Source organism: Rhipicephalus microplus, chromosome 4, assembly GCF_043290135.1.
Source record: "Rhipicephalus microplus isolate Deutch F79 chromosome 4, USDA_Rmic, whole genome shotgun sequence".
Lineage (NCBI taxonomy): Eukaryota > Metazoa > Arthropoda > Arachnida > Ixodida > Ixodidae > Rhipicephalus > Rhipicephalus microplus.
Window position 1 is genome coordinate 132,502,978 of NC_134703.1, and position 26,515 is coordinate 132,529,492.

Sequence of the window (26,515 nt, forward strand, 5' to 3'; positions counted from 1 at the left end):
CACCATGGCAACCATCGATCAACGCAGCAGACGCTTATGAATATCAAGGCACACGGCAGGCTGGATTCCCCCGTCAACTACCTCCAAAACTACGAACGAAGTTTTCGCCCGCTTGTTTACCCAACACCGCCTGCCTACAGTGCCCCTGAAGGGCGGCACCACTATCCCATGCCTTTCGAGAGGAGTCGCTACTCTGAGCAGCCATGTGCCCCTCGACCAATTCCGGTGTGCTACAACTGTGGTGTCCCTGGTCACATCGCACGTTTTTATGACCACCGCCCATATCAGCGACAGTCTTGGTACATGTCTCACCAACCTTCCGACCATGCGCTCTCCACGTCACGGAAACCACGCACACCTACCGGGTCACGCTACCCCTCACCGGCCTCTGATCGAAGTTTGGCGCCACCACCAGCTCCACGTGCTCCATGATCACCGTCGCCACGGCGACGCGCATGGACACCGCCGCCGGAAAACTAGTTGGTGCGGCCAGTGGGGGTGAGGCCGCGAGATCACAGGTGCTATCTACAGATATACTCCCGTCAGCGTTTATGTTGAAGAACAAAGTTCATGTAGTTGTCGATGGAGTGACCACTATGGCACTTGGCGCGACAGTCTCGGTGATGAGTGAAAATTTTAAGAACCTGCTAGAACCAAAAGTGATGCTTTGCCTGAATAATGGGGTGACATTTCGTGGTGTAAGTGGTGACGTGTTGTGTGCGGTGGAATATTGTACTGTGGACGTCTCGCTGTGTGGCAAGGTGTTTTGCACAGAGCTTGCGGTTATTACGCGGTCTACACATGATGTTATCTTGGGTATCGACTTCTTGTGTGAGTGTGGGATAATTGTACACTACAGAAGTGGGCCCCTTTCTATACACGGTACTTTCCCAATGGCGCTCTTAGAAAATTCCTGTCTGAAGGAATGCATCTTTTTCGTCTCCGTGGACACAGTCATTCCTGCATTTTCTGCTCTGTGTGTTCCCGTGACATGTTCCAGTAACAACTGTGGCATGTTTGACGCCACACTCGAACAGATTCCCTTGGCATGCCTGAAAAAGAACATCCTCATTCCCCATTGTATAGTGTCAGTCCTTGATGGACGGGCAGGTGTGTGGACAATGGACAGTTCCATGGAGCCTGCAGTTTTGCCAGGCGGCATGAAACTTGCAGTATTTAGACCCGAATCATCTATGACGCTGGTTGCGCTTGTTGATGCAACAAGCCAAAATGAACATCTAGGCTTAGAAAGTTCAGAGGATGCCGAATTACTACAAATGATCAGCAAGTCACTTGACCAAAGCGAACATCATACACTGCTCGACGTTCTATCTAAGCACTCGAAAGTGTTCGAGTTTTCTAAAAATAGCCAAAGGCCCTTAATCCCAGCGTCTTGGATACGTAATCAGATCCACACCGAGTCGACGCATCCCATTAGGCAGAAACCTTACCGAGTGGCACCATCGGAGCGCAAGATCATCAACGAGCAAGTCCAAGAAATGCTGGAGAAGGAAATAATACAGGAATCGGCAAGTTCGTGGGCTGCTCCCGTCATTCTAGTAAGGAAAAAGGATGGTGCGTGGAGATTTTGCATTGACTACCGCCGACTGAATTCTGTTACCAAGAAAGACGTCTATCCACTGCCGCGCATCGATGACGCTCTAGACTGCCTGCATTCCGCGTCCTACTTTTCATCCGTTGACACAGGATCATGTTACTGGCAAATTTCTAAGCATGCAGCTGACAAAGAAAAGACGGCATTCGTCATGACCGATGGACTTACGACGAGTTCAACGTTATGCCATTCGGATTATGTAATGCAGCTGCAACATTCGAAAGACTTATGGACTCTGTATTGCGTGGTTTAAAATGGCATATATGCATGTGTTACCTTGACAATGTCATAATTTTTGGACGTACGTTTGAGGAGCACAACACCTGCCTAGACCTCGTGCTCGACTGCATTGAAAAAGCTGGCCTTGTATTGAATTAAAAAAAGTGTCACTTTGGCGAGCGACAGACATTGGTGTTGGGACATCTCGTCGACAAAGATGGCATGAGACAGCGGCCGTTGAATTGTTCGAGCGTCGTAAATCTGTGAAACAACTGCGTAGCTTCATCGGGCTGTGCTCGTATTTCCGCCGGTTCATACCCAGATTTGCGGATGTCGTTCACCACATGACGAGCCTTCTACGCAAGAACAACCAGTTTCAGTGGACCTCCGAGTGTGATGCCGCTTTTCACCAGCTGAAGTGTTTGTTAATTTCGCAGCCAATACTTCGGCACTTCAATCCTTCGTCGCCCACGGAAATTCACAGAGACGCAAGTGGCATCGGTATCGGTGCCGTTCTCGTTCAGCGTTCTGGCAAGAAAGAACACGTTGTGGTGTACGCAAGTCGTTCTTTAAGCAAGCCTGAACGCAACTACACAGTGACCGAACAGGAATGCCTAACGGTAGTATTTGCCGTATAACGGTTTCGCTCACACATCTATGGTCACCCGTTCACTATCGTCACAGATCACCATTCCCTGTGTTGGCTGGTCAACCTTTAAACCCATCTGGCCGCCTCGCACAATGGGTCATTCGTTTGCAAGAATATGTCTTCATTATTTCATACAAGACTGGCCGTCTACACGCTGATGCGGATTGCCTCTCCAGGATGCCGCTACCGATGACAGATTGTGAAGCCGATAACTTTGACCACCTTATCGCTTCTCTGTAGTCTGGCTTTCCCGATGCCGTGACTTTCACCACTGAGCAGCGTAATGACCCAAACTTGAAAGTTCTCTTCATTGGAGCAAGAAATTCATTAGGCGAAGGCCGATTCTGCGTCCGAAATGGTCTTCTTTACCAGAGAAACTTGTCCACGATGAACGCCCACTTTCTGCTGGTTGTTCCCGCGTCCCTCCAAATGTCTGTTCTGCGTCTCACACATGATGACCCCACCTCTGACCATCTGGGAACCACACGAACACTTAGTCGCATGAAAGAGCAGTTCTATAGGCCGAAAATTAGCAAGACAAATCAAAACTACGTGGCCAGTTGTACGCAGTGTCAGAGCCACAAGCGGCCCACCTCGGGTCCAGTTGGTCACCTGAAACCCGTAAAGCCTCTCAGTTCCCCTTTTGCAAAGGTCGGCTTTGACCTGCTGGTGGGACCATTTCCACGCTTCTCAAAAGGTAACCAGTGGATAATTATATGCACCGACTACCTGACGCGGTACTGCGAGACCGCTGCCTTATCCTCCGCCACGGCAGTCCAGGTTTCGGAGTTCCTGTTGCATTCAGTCAACCTCCGACATGGGCTACCTCGTGTGATAATAAGTGACTGTGGACGACAATTTACCGCTGATATTGTGGAATCATTACTTCGTTTGTGTGCCTCCAAGTTTCGACACTCAACTGCGTATCATCCACACACTAACGGCCTCACCGAGCGCACAAACCGAACGTTCATCAACATGTTGTCAATGTACGTCACCTCCGACCACAAAAACTGGGATGAAGTATTACCATTCGTCACGTACGCCTTCAACACGACGAAACACAAAACGACAGGCTACAGCCCTTTTTATCTGCTCTACACTCGCTCACCTCGACATACGCTGGACACTATTTTTCCTTTTGCCGTAGATGACAATTTAACAACTGCGGAAACTTTGTGTCATGCGGAAGACACGTCGACTTGCCTGCTTACGTAAACTGGCAGCACAAGAGTCCTCCAAAACTTACTATGACAGTCAACACCGGCATGTAACCTATGCCCACGGTGATCTAGTGTTGGTGTGGACCCCAATACGCAAACGTGGCTTGAGCCAAAAGCTACTGGCACACTACGCCAGTCCGTTCGTGATACTCCATCCTCTCAGCGATTGATTGATTGATATGTGGGGTTTAACGTCCCAAAACCACCATATGATTATGAGAGACGCCGTAGTGGAGGGCTCCAGAAATTTCGACCACCTGGGGTTCTTTAACGTGCACCCAAATTTGAGCACACGGGCCTTCAACATTTCCGCCTCCATCGGAAATGCAGCCGCCGCAGCCGGGATTCGAACCCGCAACCTGCGGGTCAGCAGCCGAGTACCTTAGCCACTAGACCATTGTGGCGGGGCAATCGTCTCAGCGAGGTCAACTATGAAATTGCACGTGTCACTACTAGTGGCCGACCTTCATGCAAGACAGAGATGATACATGTTGCCCGCCTGAAGCCGTTTACACGAAGGATACAAGAATGACTCACCCGGAGGGCTTTGTCTGAGACAGGAGGAATGATACTAAGTGTCACAACCAGAAAAAACAAGGGAAGCGCGGGTAGAAAAGGAAGACGACGTTGCTTCTACTACGATTCCCCTGAGTGGTTACGAACCAGGGCGGCGGAATGGTGATCATCATCATACTGTGATCATGGACTCGGTGCGCATTAAAAACCGCACCCCTTAAGCTACCTTAGTATACGTAACAATATCATTCGAATTCAATTCGAAATTATTCATCAAAATCACCATTCGCTTCGAATTTGCTTTGAACCTAAAATTCACTATTCGCACAAGCCTAGTTTTCAAGAACGTAATCAAGAAAACTTTTCTTGGACGACATTCTTGGTCTCCACAGCCCATGTGTCCCCTTAAATCCTAGCAGTGTCGATGCTAGACCTGTCTCTTGTCCTCAGACAAACTGTGAATTAGTTCAAACCTGACAGCAACATTATCTTCCTGGCTTTTTTTACAATGTGCATACAGCAATAATTGTCACTGCACTACGTACCTCGGACTAAAATGTCGCAGATGGTCCTGTTCTTGTTGCAGATCTCCAGGGCGAAACCAGACAACGAAGCGAACAAATCCATGCTAATAATCACGTTGCTCGATGATTTTCTGAAGCCTGAAAGAGTTAATGCAAAACCACGATTGTCAACATTCACCGTTCTCAAAAGAACACCAACTAGCAGAGCGATAGATTGCACTAGTTGGTGGTGGTTAACAGTGTTTAATGAACACCAACAAGAAAATTATGCACCCCGATTGCTATTGCATACCGCATAACCCCTCGAAGGACACTGCTACATACTGCACAATCCCTCAAAAAAACACTATTACAGTGATGGTGGAAGAGAGTACACTAAAAACTTCATTATAACAAATTTGCACCTGCCACGAAAATATTTCATTATATATGAAAATTTGTTATTATTGATTATTGTAACACTGTATCTATGAAAAAGCTATTCATCCCTTCATTATATTCGATAATTTGTTATATCCGAATTTTTTATAATCGAGCTGGAGAATACAATCGAACCCCACTGCAACAAATACTGCTTCAACAAAATTTCAACTACATCGGAAAATTCTCAATTCCCCATCAGCAGTTCATAGGAGTAAATGCATAAGTATTCTATCCACAGCGAATGCATTTTCTTCTGCCACTCCACTTCAACGAAATTCGATGATGCTATTCCATGCTCAAATATTTATTCCCATACAGTAAATATAATCTTGAACATTTCACTGCATTTTCGGACCATAAAAACATGTCGACGAAGTCTAAAACCCGTGTTGGCACCACGAGAAACCGTGGCCACTCACTAAGCACGAGGGCCATCATTGCTCGATAGTGAAGGCGATGAGACTACCCTGCTATTGCCACTGGCTTGCTATTACTCGTGTTAGCGCAACTGTTATGTTCGTTCCCGAAAGCCATTATGACGTAGCTTCAGCGTGCTTTTCACCATGTCGTCGCTATGCATGGGTGAGCACGTCGTGACGTTGCTGGGAAAGAAAAGAGAGGAGCTGACACTTTTTAAATTTTGGGAGAGTGAAAATTCCTTTATTTCGCTAGCTCAGGTCAGTTATGTTTTTTCAATTTCACTACAATAAAATTTTCACTTTAACAAAATTTTTTCCGCGCCCCGTCAGTTTCGTTGTAGCGGGGTTTGACTGTATACGGGTTCGGAAGCAGTTCTCAGAGCAGAGAAGCGTCTTTCGTAGCAGGCTTGGATTAGCCAAAAAACCTTTCCGAGGAAGTTTGAAGCATTCAGATAGATAAACCGCTTAGAGCAGATGTAGCACCATTTCACAGCACGTGTGAAGCAGCATTTGTCCAGTGCTCCATGTAGCAAACACCGAGCTACACTGCGGAATTTCCTTATTTATCTATGTACATGTGTTCCATGCTGTCCTTTTTGTTCAGTTTTATATGGCTTGTCTCCCAACGGCTGTAGTCCTGCTGCTAGGTAGTACAATGCCTAGAGAAATATGCTTGCCTTTTGGCTGTTTCCTCCGAGTAAAACAAAGGAAGTACCTTGCTGCATCTTTTGTACTGAAAAGCAGTTTCAGTGCGTGCGAAGCTAAACATAGCCTTGTGTTCACTAGTCGCGAGGTTGCAAAGCTCGAACGCACCTCGTTATGCGCCACATATGTAGGCTACGTAGCTAATGTGTGCTGAAAGGCATTAGCCAGGCATTGAAAGGTTTGAAAAGTTTCGGAAGGTACTGAAATGTAGAACTATCCTCCTCATAAGCGAAGATAAAGCGAAAGATCGCAAGCGTAAAAAGAAAAGGAGGATGCTTGAGCTTCGCCTTCAAGAGCAGGTCACATCACCGAAGTATAATTGGGCCTCATGTGTTTCGCTTTCTGAACTGCTTACCTGCTTCAGTTCCTGGTGCATGCCTCAACCGTGCCGTAAGAAAACGAAAATACATACTACTGAATGCCTATTGCAAGTACAGACGGTGCCCACTAGCCCGTAGGTATAGCATTTGCAAATCAATGAAGGGCCTACTATGCATCTATAGGGCTGACGTACAAAAGAAAACCATGAAAATGCCACATCAACAGCACCTAGGAAGAGCGTATCGCATGATTATATTGAAATGGCCAAGATCATGGAGAAAAAAGGAATGGCCCAGAGAGCGGCAGGAGAGGTGCCAGGAAGAAAAAATTCTCTTATCGACGCAGCCTAAAAACATTGCCTCTTGGTGTACTTTTTTTCTTGCTTTTTCTTTTCCTCCCATGACCCATAGCCCCTGCTGACCCAACCTCCATAGCTAATCACAGCCTTTATGAAATCGAAAATCATAACCATTTTCATCAAATTGAAAGCATAATGTTTCAACCATGTTTTAGGGCACGAGGCTTCATGGCTGTCATACTATGTGGCTTAATTCGAGCGCTGCGGCACAGTGTGGCACTGATAAATGAGTTTGGCACAACAGGGGTGGTTTGGCGCAGGTATACAAATTTGGCAGACAATGGTGCAAATGGCACAGCTGTTCCACCCCTGTACTGCTAACGAAAGCATATTTCTTTAAAATGAGCTCACACAATCGGCAAAATGAAAATATTTGAAAATTCCACATTTTCTGTGGGCGGCACAGAGGTAAGCAAAACTGCCAAAATAAAAATGGCGCCTTTGACTCAGTGGACTTCTTCAATCATCTGCCCTTGGAGAGCGCAACCAGGTGCCTCAAGCTACTAATGTATTGCAAGCAAGCACATGTCAGCAACATGGTTCAAGGCACTTACACTGCCGTCATCATCACCATCTTGACTACGCTCTCTGCAAGACAAAGGCCTCTACCACATTCTTCGATTCGTTGTTTTACTCACACACTAAATCAATCAACCAGTTTTTTAAGTTGGAACCCACCTGTAGCAGAAGGCTTGCTGCCCAGTGGTTTCGCTGCAGTGGTGGCTTTAATTTGGCTGTCTGACACCTTGCTCTCCTTCTCCATGGAGCCCAGCTCCTCATTCAAGTGAGTGTACAGCGTCACCAGTGCACAGATAGACTCCTCGTGCATAATCAGCACCAGTTCAGAGATGTCCAGGGTCACTTTCTGGAGTGTCGAGCCTCTCAAAGATTCAAAGTCCGGGTGCTTCTTGTTTGTCTACAAGAAATGAGAGATGGAAGAAGAAACAAACCAGCTTTTCTACCTGCGCAACTAAATTTCCAATACGAATAAAAGCATCCATCTTAACTTTGTAATTCAATTTTTGATAGACTGGCTTAAATTCTACAGACTGCCACCGAACCATGCCCCTTCTTCCCTACAAAAATAAAGTATACATTGTTAGAACGAAGGAGGAGAGGGGGTAGGCAGTTTTTATTTTGCCTATAATAAAATTAAGGTAACACTGCCACTGCATCTAGCCTTCACTATTAACACCATAGTTTTATATGGGTACCGCGATATGATTATAAGGAACCCCTTAGTGGAGGTCTCCAAAAATGTCTATCTGGTGTTGTTTGATGCGCAATTTAATCTTGTATATATAATCTTGTACATTGTGCCTCCACTGAAATGTGGCCACAGTGTGCGGGATTCAATCGCGTGACCTTTGGGTCGGCAGTGGAGCACCGTAACTAGTGTACAAACGAATCAGGTCAAAGGAATGCAAGTTTACAGGATCTTGATTTATCGGCAGATCGCCAATACCTCTCAAACCGCATTTAACACTATCAAGTCACTGTGTCCCATCAACGAAAATGTTTTCCAACACCATCCATAGCTGGCATATGTTGCTATGAAGCACTGACAACAGCAAGGTATGTCCTTCAACAATATGTCTCTGCTACTCTAAAAGGGTGGAGTCTCGCTTCCTTTTCAGCCTCGATAAACGAATTAAACAGGTGTGGACAAACACTGCAAATGCAAACATTTTTACCTGCAGAATTACGAGGCTGATTGTGCTTCCCGTATCGGGATCAGCAGTAGAGTCGAGAATTTTCAGTGGCCCAGGGCGGTTGGGAGCTGGAAAGTGACAACAAAGGCTTACGATGAATTCCTGCCCGAGATGCAACACAAGTGCTGAATAAATGCTCATGTGCACAATATAATTGTTCTGTTCCATGCTATCATCAAATTTAGAATGCACAATATTTATTTCTCTATTTGTACTGCATTAGTGCGGACAGCACACAATCAAGCTTTTGTCCAGTTCTAGTGGAAGTAACACCCATTAGGATGATACAGTAATGTCATAATACGCGAGTCGAGCCCGCTTATAACGAACCTGAGCTTGACGCAGCATCATTCACTGTATCCCGAAGTTCGTAGTAAATGAAATACAGCTTTTGAAACAGTTGCAAATGATAACGCAATTATTTTTTTTTTTTGCAAAAAGTTCATAATAAGCGCGTTTCGAAGAGCAGAAGTGATTGGTCTTGAGTTTAAAACGGCAGCGTGCTCTTTGCCAAAGTGCTTGGCATATACAAGCTGTCTGGCCCTATTAATGCGCCAACTGATACGTCGTCGTCGTAATTCGATTCCTACAAATCAAATCGCTTTTGCCATGCACTTCATTCACCATGCCCTCATCCGTGCACCATTCTGCAGTGTCGGCATCATCATAGGCCATAATGAAATCATCTTAGCAGATGTTCCACCCTCTTATGTCAAAGTCGACGATGCGCTACACAAATCGTCACCGCAGTGGTCCCTTTCGGAAGTTTTAGGCTCGGCATGGGGTCCGATGTCGACAAAGTCAGCCACGCGAAAACAGTTTCGCACACAGGTAGCTGTCAGCTCTGCCCACAGAACCTTCATCTCCACAGCTGAATACAGGAAAACCCGAAGCGGCAAGTTGGCAACCGGGTGGTAAACAGCTGTGAGCAAGCACTCCACAACATGGCACCTATAATAATTACGTCCAAGCCAAGCGACTGCATTCCTGACGTTGTGCTGAGCAGCAGGAAGAGGTGCTGAAGGCTGTTCACTCTATGCCAGCGACGCCAAGACCAGCAATCAAAAGCTGTGGGGAGACTAGTCAACCGACCGGTCTCCAAAGATTGATAAAAGCTAAAAAATGATTGATTGATATGTGGGGTTTAACGTCCCAAAACCACCATATGATTATGAGAGACGCCGTACTGGAGGGCTCCGGAAATTTCGACCACCTGGGGTTCTTTAACGTGCACCCAAATCTGAGCACACGGGCCCACAACATTTCCGCCTCCATCGAAAATGCACCCGCCGCAGCCGGGATTCGAACCAGCGACCTGCGGGTCAGCAGCCGAGTACCTTAGCCACTAGACCACCGTGGCGGGGCAGCTAGAAAATGTGAAAACCCAGGCGTCGCCTGACGATGAGGGTGCTCAGAGTCAGCGTTTCTAGGCTCAGAGTAGCAGGGGGAACAAAAAACGCAAGGGTGCATAACAAAAAACTGTCACAGAGAGTGACAACTAGAGGGTAGCAGAAGCAGGGATGACCTATCGATGGTCGAAAGTCAGAAAGTCGTCTGAGCGCCGACTTTGTTTGCTGTAACCAATCTGTGGCGCTCAGACGTTTGTTGTAATTGCAATTTTGTGCCAGTGAAACAAAGCATATTGCCATAATCAAGCGGGTATCGTTTGTTTCAAGCAAAAGTTCATGTCAAGTCGGGCCATTGTATGTCGGCTCAATTGCATACTAATTTAAGTTAATGTAATCAGAGAAACTGCTTTTATGAAGCTTCAGACTTTTCCAGGCACTTAGGTCAAAGGTGCACTTACTTCTTTCATACAATGTGCAGCTATTACGGCATCAAATAATGTGCAGTCAGGTTGCATGCATTGCTTAGCTAGCAAGTCAGAGATTGAGGATCATTAATATGGCAGAATAATTAGAACAGGAGAAATAAGAAATTAAAATATTTTACAATAGGTGCCAAAGTTACAAGACAACAAGCTTTTAGGAAAAACATGTGTTTGCCTGGTGAGAAGAAAAATTCTAATTACCTTTTTTTACCAATTTACCCGCAAATGCTTATTCCCAATTGAACTCTGCAAGACTAATCGTTGTAAGGAGCTGGACATCACAATGCCCTAATCTTTGTAAAAGGAAGCTCCATCTGTGGTCGAATTATTTGGCTATGTCATATCGCTAATCAGTGATTCTGTTCCCAAACCTTTGGCAATTTCAATAATCTGCAGCTTCTTTTTCAGTGTAAAAGAATGCTATTGAGTGCAGCATATCATGATCAGAGTTTGGTATGGTGCTGCCATATGCATTCTTTACTAACAAGCAACACTGTGAAAGGTAAAGTGGCAGCTCAAAAAGAATGGGAAGTGAGGGGCCTTGCAACCAAAGAGTAGGAACTTTCAATACACTAAGTAGAGATTCTCATTCATTTTAGAGGTGCAAGTGAGAAAAACTTGCACAAAAAAAGTAATGTACAGTATTCATTGATTCAAAAACAAAATGAAATATTTTAGTACTACAAAGAATGGTATGCGTAATTGCTCAAGATAACCATGTCATGTTCCAATGAACCCGATTGAATTTTCGGTTATGTGTAGGTTATGTGTAGCAGGAGCTGTTTCAAAAAGAAAAAAAAACATCGAATATTGTGGGGTAGCCATAGCTGCAAGCTGAGGGTTACACTCCACAACGTGGAGGGTTGCACTCCAACACAAGCTGAGGGTTACACTCCACAACAACTTTGATGCATATCGATGCATCAAAATTGCATCGATACGACCCGAACTGAAGGTAGTGGAAGTGAAAGCATGGCCGTTGTTTAGGTCTAAATTGTACCATCTCAATCTGTAGGTATAGTACTGCACACAAGATGAGGCCAGAGTGTGGGGAGAGCACAGGGTTTTCCTAGAGATCATATAAAAAGTTTCTGCTAAAATGCGGCCTCACCCAAGCATGTTCTACGTTGCCATAAAGCTATAAAGCTTCAATTGAAAGCAATATTGTAGGCAGTTCTTAGGCACTTCATTTGCACATGTTTGTGACCACATGGTATTCTTCTTCAATGTTACTGGGTCTAGATTTTCTAAAAATTTTAGATATCGATGCAGCATGATCAGTTCACAACGTCTTTGTGTTATTATTAAGGGCTCGTCAACAGCTTTGTCGCAAGCACCAGAGGTGCACTTTCACTTCAATACATGTACTCTATAGTTTTTTAGCAGTGCCAATAGCGATATTTTGGGTGTCAAACAAATTGTAATATTGAACTTTAAAAGAGTTGACTGTTTGGCAAGTTGGTGTTTTGACATAGAAACCATCGTGAGTTGCGCAACTTGACAGGACACACGAGAAGAAACAGACTAGAAGAGGCGTGCACTACCAGAGTTGGCAGTGCGAACCTGTTCTCGTCTGTCCCTTCTCAGGTGTCTTGTCTAGTTGCACAACTCACAATGATTTCTATGTAGAATATTGAAGTATAGGTGTAAATGAAATAGAATATTTTTTCAACACTCTGAAACAAAATTGCAAAAAAAGAAAAGTTGGAGAGGATTTTGCAGCATATTCTTATGAGAAAGCAACACGAAAGTGCTTCCTTTTGGGTAGGTTGATGAAGCAGAGGCAAAGTGGTGTTTTATAATTGTCTTATCAGGCAATGCAGAGGCCGAATTGTATTGGCATACATAATTAGGTGTTGCAGACAAAACTTTATGTGTGAAAGGGAAAGATACCATTTCCTTAGCCACTCCTCCTCCAACTACAGTGAAAGCGCAACTGATGTGGCAGACAAGGGCGTGCTCCCTTCAAGTTAAAAGTTAGATATCTGCCCTGCAGTGGTCAATAACAAGAATGTCTGAAATTATGGCTGCTAAGAAACCTTCATCGGATCAAATTTTCTAAACTTCCTGCTAAAATTTCAGGTCCAAAACAGCGTTAATTAGGCACCCCACCTCTTCCACATTTATCACCTCACCAATTAAACCAGTGTTTTCTTGAAGGGGCCCTGCAACCGTTATTCAAGAATCCATGCAATAGATTCACTAAAGGAGCTTAGTGCCTCACAAAGTCGCCTCTACAAAAATTTTACGTGCGGAGTTAAAAAGATTTTGTCGCACGCTGCATTTGCATTCTCCCTTTTCTCATCCTGACAAATGCGCTGGAAGTTAAACAATGAGGGATGGCACGAGAACAGAAAATTTATAACAGGCGCCTCATGACCTTCAGCCCTGTTCGCACTTTTTTTTTTAACCTGCGATCATGCAGCTTTTCAGTGCGATCGCACACACAACCATGAAGAAGTCATAGCCTCCTGCAGCAGCCCGAGTCACGACCAAGCTCGCCACTCTGTTATCAGCCAGTGGTTGATACAATGGCTCATACCAACCAATGGTTGATACAATGGCTGTGACGAGGGATTTTTGAGCTTGTATCATGATTAGTGAAGAGAAGAGAAGGCAGTTTTTAGCTGACTGAGAATTTACTTTCAATGCCAGGCTTTGCGCTGCGCTATAATATTTGGCTCGCATTTTCCAACCATGCTCAGAAAGTGTTGCAGGGCGTTTTTAAGTCAGCACATTATTGAACACAGCAGAGCCTGAAAGGCAGGTTTGCCCCAATACGAAAAACTAAAGACGTAAAGCGCATAAAAAAAGTCTGAAGGGGCCAATTTCAATCGCACTGACTGTTTGTCAATCGCACTGACTGTTTGACAATCGCACCGACTGATTTGAAAGGTTGAATCAACATATTTGCATGGCGCAAGACTACGGGTAGTTACGACATAACTACAGAAGAGACAAGGACAGAAAGAGCGCTTGTTCTTGTCTCTTCTTCTGTAGTTACGCCTTAACTACTCGTAGTCTTGTGCCGTGCAAATATGTTGATTCCGAATCAATAGCCCAAGCATCTGTCTTAACAAGTTCGAATAGTTCTAGCAGTAAAATTCCAGTGTGAATCTAATCAAATAGCAAACACTATTTGAAAAATATTCCAAATTTCGAACATTCGTCCACCCATAGTGTATCTTTTTTTCTTGGGGGGGGAAGGGGAGATTATGAGATTATGTACCACGAAAATGTGGCAATTACTGGTTAGAAGATGCTTGGAGAGTGACTTTGCCTCCTAGTCTACTTAAAACAGGGCGTAGATAAAGGTGAGAACAAAAAAAATAACATTGAGTTGGTGGCAATGACCTCCTTGTACATGGCAATATATATTCTTTTTTTCTCTCTAAAGCAGATGCTGTCCTTACTTTGTCTTATCAGTTGCGAGGATATAAGTATGAAACCAACCATATTAGAGGCAGTTGTTCCACTTAGGGAGCAGTTACACTTTAAAGATTTTTTGCTAACTGACAGTCTACTGCAGTTTCAGCAAAGAAAGGCAGAAAGCGAACCATTGAAATCCATGTGCTCCAAGAGGGTCTTCTTGAGGCACAATTGGCAGCGCCAGTCCAGCGGCCGAGATTCAAACTTGAGGCTCAGCTGCTGTGCTTGGAAAAGCACCACTGGCTTCAGAACTCCCTGTATTGTCTGCGAGATATCCAGGACCACCTGCGGTACAAAGTCACGGCACACATGTAGCTGCGAGTTGGTCAGGTGCCCCACAAAGAATTCACAGGAGTAGAACGACCCCTCGAGCTGTCCAGTTCTCACGAATATAATGTGAAGTTTAAAATACTGCCACGTGGCTGTGATGGTCAAGAACGCACCAGCAGGACCCTGGAATGTCGCCGACCGATGAATTGAACACCGATAATTCGGACATGCACGGTGATTTGCACAGTCGCGCGGCACCACCACTGGTCCCATAGAACTAATGTGTAAAGGAGATCGTTATTTTGGACAGCTACCAGATCTACATTCGAAAATTCGGATTATGTCTGAGGAGTGTATACCGACCGAATCAGCAGCCATTATCTGCTCAGATGGAACTGGATTACCATTCAGATGGGCGCTCGGTGACTGAACGTTTGTAGGATGCACCAAAAACTTGGTGACTATGCATCTCTTAACGTATCACCCACTTTGCATGTCACATATTTGTGAATAAACAGTGATCTAAAACTGAATTATTTGTTTGGCTAACCCTTTGTAGAGTACAGACCACTTATGATGTAACTGCATATAGAGGAGGTCCAGCTATAATACGGTCTTAAACCACACGCAGACACATTGTGCTTATTGTGCAGTCCCCTCCTAACCTCAGAGACTGAAGACAGATTATGATGTGGATGCCTGAAAATCCTGCGGTCAAGCTAGGTAATGAGTACGCTACACCACAGAGTGCAAGATTGGGGAGAGTGATGCAATCCAAGGGTGCAGGAGATGTTGAGAATCACAAAAGTACTCCTAGCCAACTATAGGAATCTGAACTGTCCTTATGTATTTATAGTAATATTTACGAGCGCCACCATTGGAAGGGCAGTAACTGGCCCCAACAGTACTTATGGCTTGAAGAAATAAACCAGCATACAACATCACACATTGGGCTGTGCAATCTAGCCCCCACTCGGGGACCACGGATGTGGTTTTGCACAAGTTAAGCTTCCGACACAAGTTCTTCACTCCTTGATTGATTTGTGGGGTTTAACCTCCCAAAACCACCATATGATTATGAGAGACGCAAGTTATGCACTCCTATAAGGACAGTGTGAGCCTTTCAAGAAGCCAGGTCACACACAAACAAATAACATGAATTTTCATATCATTCTGTGTTCTTGAACATACACTGACATTGCATGGTACATGGACTTCTGGCGTTTCACATTCATCTCAATGTGACCGCGACAGCAGGGATCGAATCAGTGACTTCTGGGTCAGTAGCCGAGCACAGTTTGAGAGGAATGTCAAGACAGTTTAAGGTAGGTAAGTGACAGAATAGAACTGCACCTCAGTTATTTCGAAGTTCAATTCCAGGTCGGTTGAATCGTAATCTTGCTGTGCTGCACCTTCACTGCTTGACGATTCTCCCTTGGGAGCCACATTCAAAGCAGTGGTCGTCTCAATCTTCGTTGGAAGGTCAACTTCCTGAAAAGGGGAGAAAGAATAATGGAAGGCCAAGCTTCGAGAAGTTAAAGTACAGTAAAACCTTGGCAACTACTAACCACCTAAGGAGAAACACTTTAAACTTTCTGCTTTATCGAAAGGAGCAACACAATTGCAGCCAAAAAAGCAACTCATGTAGCAGCCGCCTTCACATAAACTGAAGACCAGACTGTCACTGTGAAGGAACCAACAACATCCACCAAAAACAACGCTTTTACAAATCCCAGACAGTTTTTTTAAGTTAAGCAGCTAATTTTATGCGGACACTTCACTTTGTTAACTGTTTACCCAGATTTCCTGCTGCTTCCCTGTTCTGCAAATGCAGCTAGAACGTGCCATGCACAACTTGGAACAAGAAGTCTTGCCAAAATTGTTGCAGACCCCATAACATCTGCCGCACTTACATCGCTTTCTACAACCATTTTGTTTTAGTTTACTTCCTCGTTTGCACTGTTCTTTGTTATGTTAGGGGCACTGCTGTTAAAGACGATTCGCACACACTTCTGCCAAGATTTTCACTCATAATGAGGTTGTTGATGCATAGGTGATAATATTTTGACATCTTTCCGTTATGGGCTAACATAAGTGCCCAGTGGCCCTACAAATCCTCTCTACAAGCCGGTACACAAAATTCCAAATATATGAGCACCACCCTCAACAGCAAGTAAGGCGGCAGCAAATAGATCGCTTTCCTTACAGGTAGTGACATGACAGGAGCTGCTTCCACAACTTTCGGGGGCGTGCTGTCACCAACCGGCGGGATGCTGTTCAAGACCTTCAGTACTTGCACCAATTTGTAGTCTGTGACTGACACGCGCAGCAGCGGCAGCTTTCCAGTTACTTGAACTCTGCAATTTAAACTCACACTTAGAATAAAGCAGTACAGGACAACACGAAATAACTTCAATGCTCTGCAGAAATAAGAATGCAAGAAAAATAATCGTCATAACAAGAAACCATCAAAGGCTACAAGAAGACAGTATCCTTCAACATTATACGTAACGAGAAACAATTACTTGTGCAATGAACTCAATTGATAGCATCGCCGCAGAGCTGCTAACCCCAACTGCAAAAACTACAGCAGTACGCCGCTTATATGCAGCTCCCCAATACGTTTTACCCGCTACTAAGTTCCTAGTATTCAATCCCAATAACAGATCTAGATGACTATCTTTAAAACCCCCTTCTCGCATAATGTTCCCACAACATTTGCGCCCCATAAGTTGTGAACCGTTGCTGCTCTTGATGTGCTTAAGTATATATGTGAGTGAGTTGTCATGTGCAATGCCAAAAGGCCATCCAAGCTCAAAAAGGGTCTAGTCGAGGCAGAGGCACAAAAGAAATGCCAGACCTTTATCAATGACTTTTTTAAGCCATAAACTGATGAATTAATTTTTAAAAGAGCTGTGTGCAATTAATCTGTCCTATCATTTAGCAGCCCTTTTTCCTGCCCTTAACAACTTGTTCGGATTTCCAAGCTGCTGCGCTTTTTTGTTGTTTTTTTTATTAGAGGGGTTTTATCGTACAACCTTGATGTGCATAAAGTTTACAATTGGCAAAATAGATGCCCATAAACTCAATTATGGGGCAAGGATAAAGATAACATTATGCAGCTTACTGTAGCAAGTGAGTCCAAACAAGTGTCAACCGCGTATGTTCCCTTAGCAAGCAACTAAATCTTAGCGCGCATGTTCATTTTGGCATTTCACCCCAATGGAAATGTATAAATCAAGGCCACAAGTCAAACCAACACCCCGACGCTCCTCAGCATGTCACTACCGCCAGAATGGCTCTTTGTAATCTTGCTTTGCACTTTAATGCAAGGCTGTGGTATTCAGGGTCTTTAACATTTCTACTATTGTACAACATGCACTTCATGCCTCCTATTGCTATACTGTTGACATTGTAAATTCTGGCACTATTGCGTGTAGTTAGCAAAAAGATTACCAATCATTCGATAGCTATAACTGCCAATAAAAAGGCATGTTGCTACATACAAACAACTTAGCTGCATCGTTCATTTTTGCTAAAATAGACTGCATCTTTCTTTAGCAAGCCCGAGAAAAAGCCACGAAGCAAAAAACTCACAGCCTCACTCATGATTTCGCTTAAGACGACTTAAACGTGACAGCCTTCTTTTCTTCTTCTCATACCATGCATCGATCTTCCCATGGCCACCTCCAAAAGCTTTCTGCACCTAACTTTGCTTTACACTGCCTCAGCGATCGGCCCACCATTAAACAAACGACAATGTCTCGTTGTGACGTGATGAAGAAGTCGCAGTGATGAAAGAGAAATTGACCACCGCCCATTTGTAGCATGAAGCTACAAAGCAATTTATATAGACTTCTCAGAAAGAAATATTCTCCCTTGCTGAAAAATTTGCCCTGGTCCGGGGATCAAAACCTGTACAAACGACTTTTCGGAGCAGTCCCTCTACCAACCGTTCAAACCAAGAAACTAGCAACTAACAGTGCGAAAACCAATTCATCAATCATTTCCCTTTCGTCACCCTCACGCTACTTTGGGGGATTCTGCAAAACTATTAGCAATATGTCAGTGATATAAAAAAATCTTGCTGATCTGATACCATAAATGTCATATTTCATGTGATGTCGAATGTCATATGGTGACATCATCACATGATGATTTCTTGCATCACACGTGTTGATGGCTGGCGACGTGGTATACTTACACTGCCGACAGTCAATTTTCCATTCCGATGAGACATGTAAGGCTCTCACCTTGATTAAGAGAAGCTAAGCTTTCTTCAGTGTTCCCCTTTGTTGGTCACTTCCACACAACAATACTTATCGGCAAAAGTGCTTGTGCAAATGTGACAGCTGCCATATTAGCTACGGCTTCCACTTTCACACACAAGATTCTTGCAAAAGAACGGGGGCACTCACTTTGGCAAGCGGACGTTGTCGGCGATGATGCACTTATCGATGTCCACTAAAACATCTGTGGGCTGCAGAACATGCAGCTCAGAGTTGCTGCTCCTAAGCACAGACTTCCATTCTTTGCCTGAAATCGAGACCAACAAGTATAAAAAATTTATGAGTCAGAGTCCACAGCAAGTACCCAACACAAAGTGACAATGCCTAGGCACATGCAAATAGTAAATCTCAGGTTTAAAGTGATTTCGAAGTGAATAGAAATTTGGTCAAACAATTTCAAAGCAAATTCAAATAGTATATATCCCATATTATAACGAAAAATGAGCACATTTGTCCTGAGCCAGCTACAGTAGGCTCTCATTAAACGAAACCTGAAGGGACTAGGAAAATGTGTTGTATTTAACAGGAGTTTCATATACCGAGAGATTAACAAGGATGGAGAATCTAAAAATGAAACACATTGTACCAAAGACAGTTGTCGCAATTAGTCAGTAGCTCCGTATAACAGATTTCCGTTCACTGAGAGCCTACTGTAACCTGTCCAATATTATTTTATAATTAAAACAAGGCATGCACAGATTTCATTTTTTCTGGTTGAGAGGGAAGCGAAAGGAACTTTGAATAGTTGCAGGATTTGACTTTCAGTGGAATGCAAGCCATAATCTGTACATTCGTTACATTTTAAAGCATACAAGCCAATATAACAAGCTTTTAAACATAATACATGAGCAATAGATGTCAGAGTAACAAGTTTATTTAATATTGAAGTGAAGCTTCGCAGGAGTGCGAATTTCCCCTGAGTAGATGCATTGCTAGTACAGCACATCTTTGCTGCAGTGAAACCACCTTTACAGAAAGTTTTACATGCGGTTTATTTATGTCTATTTGTTCACTTTATATACTTCAAAATTTTTGACAATTTAAATTTGTTTTGAAACAAATTTGAATGATGTAATACTATAAAGAATACCCATAGCATTTGAATATTTGTACATACTTAGCTATGTCTCATCACAATATTCTGTAATATTTGGCACGATGTAAGAATAAGTTAGGTGCTGACACTCACCGATAGGTTACGTACTGACATGACCGTGAGCCACGAGTAGTTTTCGCCGCATTCACACGGTGCTCTGAATTCCCATGCAAATAAAGATGTTCCTCAAAGCTTCATGCATGAGATTTTGTGATTTGGAAATGCATCGCCCTGTCCCTACTAGCCCTGCCAGTGCATTGTTTTGCTGATTCGTGCTTTGCGATTTAGTGCACGCATACCTTGACGCTGCATACAACTACAAGTGCGTCAGTGGCCTTGTCGTTGTTGCTGCACCTCGAAATAGAAACATGGCGTTTTAGTAAGGATCGTGTGTCAATTGAGTTCTTAATAGAGCGCATGTAAGTTTCGTGATGTGTAGGTTGAAAGTTTTCTGCTGGAGTTCCAAATTGCAAGTCGGGGCACACAACTTGTATGAAATGTGTGGCGCTTTACAAGGCTCCACGTGAACAATAGCACTTGCATAAGTGGCGACAGGCAGTTCTGAGAGCTCACAGTCTTGCAGCCTACTGACCATGCGTACGCGAGGCATTTCCTGGAAGAAGCAATCTCTGCAACATACAACAATACAAAGAAAATGCCCTGTATTGTTGTGACCAAAGAAACTTACGCTCGCTTAGGATGCTGTGCCTAGCATTTTCCTAGGCTGCTCAAGATACCTGACCACACAGCAAAAAACCAGAAAAGCTCTGCGAAAACGGCACACTCTACTGCCGACTTCTCGGAAGCGACGGAAGCCAAGAGGTTCAACTGCATCTGAAGTGCCTGACCCGACCATTGAAAGTACGCCAAATTTATTGCACATGGAGACAGCAACTCCACAGCATCGCGATTCTGAATCAACAGGCACATTATGCAAGAGGCAGCGCTTCAACTTCAGCAGCAACAGGCCTCTACCACGTGAAAAGGAGGATGCTTCTCAACATGACACTGATAGTGTGGGCCTACGAGCCACTAATTCAGTTCCTCATCAAGCTGGAAAGGTAATTTCTTGTTTTAAATTCGGATGCCACCTTTTGAGCTGTGTCATCTATGCCTATCAGGACCAATAAACATTAAATGTTGCTGAATAACGAGTCAAGAGAAATCATTGCATGTACTATTTCTGTGATACAGCCAAGTTTTTTTTTTTTTTTTACTTTCACTATATTCCCGTGATTATAATTAGTTTGCCATGCTTGATACCGTCACACCAGATCATCTCGTCTTTAGATGTCTCTAGCGTTTTATCATCATCGTCTGGCAACACTTAGCAACATTGCAGGCGCACTTCCGACCACAGTACTTACGACACAACACACAGTACTTACGACACAACACCATTTATTAAAGCAAAGGCCTTAGGTAGCCTTAGATGCCTAATCAGACGCGAATTATGATTGTCGACATCTCGCGTCGACGGCATCAGATACGAGTGATGCAAAAAGCTCATCACAAGGTAATGTAAAAGATCACCAAAAGTTGTGGTGTCAATATGATGATACGTGCCGTAACGTAACGATTACATCATGGTATCGCGATGTGGTTTGGTCAAAGGTGGCCCGATCACAGTGGCAATGCAAAACCAGGTGACTGGCAAGGGTCGCGTGTCGATTGAAGCTCTTAATAGAATGCACGGAAGTTTCACAATGGATTAAATGAAAGATTTTCGACAGAGGTTTTTTCTTGTTTTTGTGTGTTTTTTTGTTCAGTTTGCTAAACAACCAGAACGTGACAGTGATATCCGCACGTGCATACAACCACACATGCACGTGTGTGTGCGCGCATGCACACACACACACACACACACACACACACACACACACACACACACACACACACACACACACAGAGAGAGAGAGAAACGAATGCACCCGAAGTATCGCCTTCTTAACAACTAGCGTGCCTTCCCTCTCGATCTGCTATCCTTATTGCAAATGCCTGAAATTTTCTCTAATGAACAACATTGCTTGATTGTTCTAAATCTAAGATGCCGACACCGCCAACACCAAAATTCAAGCAAAATGAGCTCTCTAGTGCTGTCACGTCAAAATGCGACCACTCTCCTGGCCAACGTTCGCTGCTGTGGGAGCATTTATACGAGAAAAACACTGTTGGAAAATAAGCAGCATATACAATTAGAAAATCAATTTCATTACAGCAGAATCGCAGTGTATTAATTTGACACCTATGTACATATGCTTATCGAGCATAATAAACAAGCGAGACTCCACAGCAATAACTTTCTGCACGCGGATCGAAGCCTCTCCCGAGTGAGCACCTTGGCCCACCCTCTGTGAGTGCCATCTGTCGCATCAAAAGGAAACAGTGCAAGCGGCGAACACAATCTGGATGCGGCGCCGCCGCAGTGTCATCACCCAACTTATTCTTACACTCTGGTCACGGGTAACAAGAACAATGAAAGTAGAAAGGGCTTCCACTTTTTTTAAATGATTCAGAAGTCAGAAGCACTGACCTGGAGGACAAACAACAACTTCAGTGGCTGTCACGCGTATGGTGTATTTTTCATACGCTTGGGATATCATCACCTGCATCACTTCAGACTGCGCAGAGAGAATAGAAAAAAAGTAAAACACATGCAGCAATCAACATAACTTCTTACCCTACTACAACTTTTCCTGCACTTCTCCATCACCAATAACAACCGAGGTCCCAAACCCAATACACCACGTTTAGAGAGATTGACAAGAATAGCTTACACCATGTTGCTAGCTACAACCACAGCATTGTTTTTTATCAGTTCATCTACCTCCTGCTATCTGTGAAAATGCACGTCTTCTTTTCATTTCAGGCACTAAATGTACACTGCATGCATACAAATCCTAGAAGATGCAATGTACAGTTAAATATTTGTGGCACAACTGACAACAAGGAAGAAAAAGTCGGTTTCACTGCAAGGGTGAAGCAATGAATGCAATAGCAAAAAACTGGAATGTTGCATGAAGAACCGTAAGCGGATCAAAACTCTAAGCGTGCTGCTCAAGCACACAAGAACGCATGAAAAGAACACACATAGGATGAGCACAAACTAACAACATTCACAGCTCGAAACATTATGCACTGCTCAAACACAAAGGATGCATTAAACGCGCGCACAGGTACACAAAGGACGAGCACGAACCAGTGAGTGTCTCGGCTGTTACTTCACTGTGTTTGAACCGTGCAGCTTCCCCAAACGAGGCCGCTGCAGCGGGCAGTGACCTTTGTGCACTCTGCAACTTCAACACAAGCTTTTCAGTAAAAGTACAAGATGTACCTATCTTGCACGCACAAGTGCACAAGAGCACGCACAAGCTGAAACGCCCGAGGAAGTGCAGGTGGTGGACAACCGCATGCATCGCAATGAGCGGGGCATCGACCTCAACAGTGTACCCTTCCTACTATGTAACTTGCTGTTGATGCAGAGAACACACTGAAATACTCCAGAGATCAGTGTACCACCAGCGGTTTATGGTGTATATAAATAGTTTGCTGTTGGTACACTGAAGAACGTACGCTTTTGTGGCCGAGCCTAATGCCACACACTAAAGAGCAAGTAATTGCTTGTTCTATTCTGTCATTTGGAAAACATTTTTCTGCATTTTTCTTCGTAACTTTTATACATAATACATACATATACAGAATATGACAACAGCCATGCTGACGCCATCGCAAAAATCAGCCGAGAGTGTCCATATCATTGCTATAGCAATAAAAGAGAGAGAGAGAGATAAATAGAGAGGAAAGGCAGGGAGGTTAACTAAGCTTGGCTCGTTTGGCTACACTACACTTGGGGTAAGGGAAAGAGAGAATAATAGAAAGGAAAGAGATAGAAAAGAAGAGGAGTAAGAAATAGAAGGATAAATAGTCAGCTCGAGACTACACAGCATGGTGTCACACTATTCTTTCACAAGCGGTCGTGATAAAACTGTGAAGTCTGAACAGGGTGCCAGACCGTAACTGCAACAAAGCCACCCTTCACAGAAAGCGCCAATAGCAGAAGTCCTGCAACAAGTCCTGCAAAAAGTCTTGCAACAAGTCCTGCAACTTCATTATCTTCCACTTACATTTCACATGTGCCAAACGAGGGCTGTACACAACCAAAAATAAGTAGGACTTCATGGGGTACAAAACCTTTCACACCTGTCTTCAATCCTCTCTTTGGATTTTTTTTTTCTTCCTTGCCTTCACTTGCAACCCAAATATTTCTTTAATCCATACATCAACTTGCTCGACGTTACTATGCTCTAACATTTGGCTAATAATTCCCATGCTGAATTGCTTCACCGACAGCACAAAGTGACACAACAAGTTCTTCAGTACAGATACCTCAAAAGTAGTCAATTTTATTTGCAAAGACATACTACAAGACAGCCTTGTGTAAGTCACACATGTGAATTTAACTGATCTGAAAACAAAACTCCTGCATCCCATTTCACAACAGTCTATGAACTACGACAGAGGCACCATTACAAGCTATAAAAACAGAATGCAAATGCTTCGTGCAGCTGACGACACGACATACCTCAGTGCTGCCAGACTTTACCAATTCGTGCACTGTAGGTGCCTTGCGACTCCTTGGCACGCCGTGAACACAGAGCTGACCGAAGCTGATGACCAGAAGGAGCTTGTTGCTGAAACCACAAACACAATGAACCGCACTGTTGGGGTATGTGTACTTCACATAAGCCAACTCTAGAAGAAACGTCAGGCACAATGATGCACACAAGAGGACACATCACGCTTAGGTAGGCACTGAACATGGTGTGCATTATTTAGTTTTGTAATGAGGCACCTATAGCCTGTACTAGTTGTCGGCACGCAACACAATTTTATGACAACTTCAGATTGCCTTTTTTTTCATATCAAAGGTGGGAGGGGAGTGTTACAAACTGCTTACATGCTTCAAAAAGCCTGAAGAGAAGTTAATTCCTCCAGTATTGGCAGGTACTTAGTCATGTAGATGTTCTGTCACACAAAAGATCAGCGTAGCCCAATGTAGACAACTGGATAGTTTAAATTTGGCATAAGCACTCTTCTTTTGTGTTCTTGTGTGAGGAGATTATAGAATATCACTGTTCAGTTTTGGCATTGGTGGGCTCAAAGAGAAATCTTAGCAGCCTTCACATTGGTGGAGTGCCACTTTGGTTGCCCATGTCTTTACAAATCTCCTCCCATTGTTGCCGACATAGCTATCTGTAGTGACAATATTTTTATTGAGCTGTGCGAGTTATTGAGGGTGGGTGGGTGTGTAGTGTAGTGTAGTGTAGTGTAGTAGTGTAGTGTAGTAGTGTAGTGTAGTAGTGTAGTGTAGTGTAGTGTAGGGTAGGGTAGGGTAGGGTAGGGTAGGGTAGGGTAGTGTAGGGTAGGGTAGGGTAGGGTAGGGTAGGGTGGGTAGGTAGGTAGGTAGGTAGGTACGTAGGTAGGTAGGTAGGTAGGTAGGTAGGTAGGTAGGTAGGTAGGTAGGTAGGTAGGTAGGTAGGTAGGTGTGTGCGTGTGTGTGTGTGCGCGTGTGCGTGTGTGTATATATATATATCAGCAATGAACTGGCTGTAAGGGTGCACACGGTCTCATCAGAATTTTGTTCGTTAATTATTGTGCACATAAAAAAGGCGGTTTTCCTCGTAGAACTCAAGTGAGTGTTACATGACACACACACAACTGTTGCATAGTCAGATCTAACAGGACGTGCGACAATATTCAGACATCCCACTGAACCTGTGCATGATGGCAAAACTGAGAAGGCTTACTCCCTTTTCCGACCACCTTCGTGTATGACCAGGTAGGACGGCTTCAGATCGACCAGCACTTCAAGAGCTTTCCGCTGCTCGATAGCATGCTGCAGTCCAGTGGCCGACATGGCCTTGATGTCATTCAGCTTCGATACTGCCTGTGCCTGCAACCTGAAAGTGCAACGAATGGCTGTGCTAGAGCAGTACACAAAGTCTCGAAGCAGTGCAACACGTCTTGGTCAATGGGCTCAGTGAACCTAACAGAACAGCGTCGTCAAGGATCCATTACACGCGAACACATACGGGTCAGTTGATGCATTCTTCAAGAATGTGCAGTGAATACACGATAAAGGCACAGGAGAAACGAAGACCAAACGCAACAAATGCCAAATTTGAAATTGAGCCTTTGACTAAAACTCGTTTGACAAGGAAAGAATGCAGCTAAACAAAATCTACACTTTCAAAACAAAGAAACACAAAAACAAATAGCTCAATATTTAAGCACCCTTATCAAGTGCCTTGTTTACAATTTACCATGTAAACACTGACAAATTTCATTATTTTGAGTTTCACTAAAAATCATTTTTTAAGATGGTTTATCGTGGTACAAGTTTGACAAAACTAAACCGTCTGCTACACCTCCAAAGGCGAGATTCGCTGGCAGGGACAACATTATGTCACTTCGGTTCGGCTAGTTTTCGTAGCTGAAGCAGCTCCTTTGACTTCTCAAGAGCTGGAGATTGATTGATTGATTGATATGTGGAGTTTAACGGCCCAAAACCACTATATGATTATGATAAGACGCCTTAGTGGAGGGCTCCGGTAGAGCTGGAGGAGTGGTAGCATGTAATGTGTAAGCAACAGGCCCCACCTCTCTTTTCTATTTCTATTTAACTTTTTGGTAACATTCTCAGAAACACAGACAAAGAAAATTATGTGCTATAGTTGGTAACGTGCAACTTTTCTGGCCTGGCCATGCACACAGCTCCAGACAGAATTTGGACATTCCAAGCATACCTGCATGGCATTTCACTTTTTTGAAGCATGCTCCTATGAAGAGAAGCACACACTGCGTACTATTTTTAATTTTGATGATTTTCAACAGGATGCGGGCATTTATTAATTTC

The 26,515-nt window shown here is 43.9% G+C and overlaps 1 protein-coding gene across 2 annotated transcripts in view; it reads right to left on the minus strand.

Moving 5' to 3' along the window:
• Vps13 (vacuolar protein sorting 13C) overlaps positions 1 to 26,515 on the minus strand; it is a 209,788-nt gene that overhangs the window by 141,891 nt on the left and 41,382 nt on the right. For both annotated transcript variants that reach the window (XM_037423426.2, XM_037423425.2), the window contains exons 18-27: positions 25,407 to 25,559; positions 24,182 to 24,290; positions 22,133 to 22,220; positions 18,633 to 18,750; positions 16,421 to 16,571; positions 15,568 to 15,705; positions 14,073 to 14,229; positions 8,667 to 8,752; positions 7,651 to 7,888; positions 4,768 to 4,884 (exon numbers count right to left, since the gene is read on the minus strand). In XM_037423426.2, coding sequence (XP_037279323.2) covers positions 4,768 to 4,884; positions 7,651 to 7,888; positions 8,667 to 8,752; positions 14,073 to 14,229; positions 15,568 to 15,705; positions 16,421 to 16,571; positions 18,633 to 18,750; positions 22,133 to 22,220; positions 24,182 to 24,290; positions 25,407 to 25,559 — 1,355 coding nt within the window. The remainder of the gene's footprint in view (positions 1 to 4,767; positions 4,885 to 7,650; positions 7,889 to 8,666; positions 8,753 to 14,072; positions 14,230 to 15,567; positions 15,706 to 16,420; positions 16,572 to 18,632; positions 18,751 to 22,132; positions 22,221 to 24,181; positions 24,291 to 25,406; positions 25,560 to 26,515) is intronic.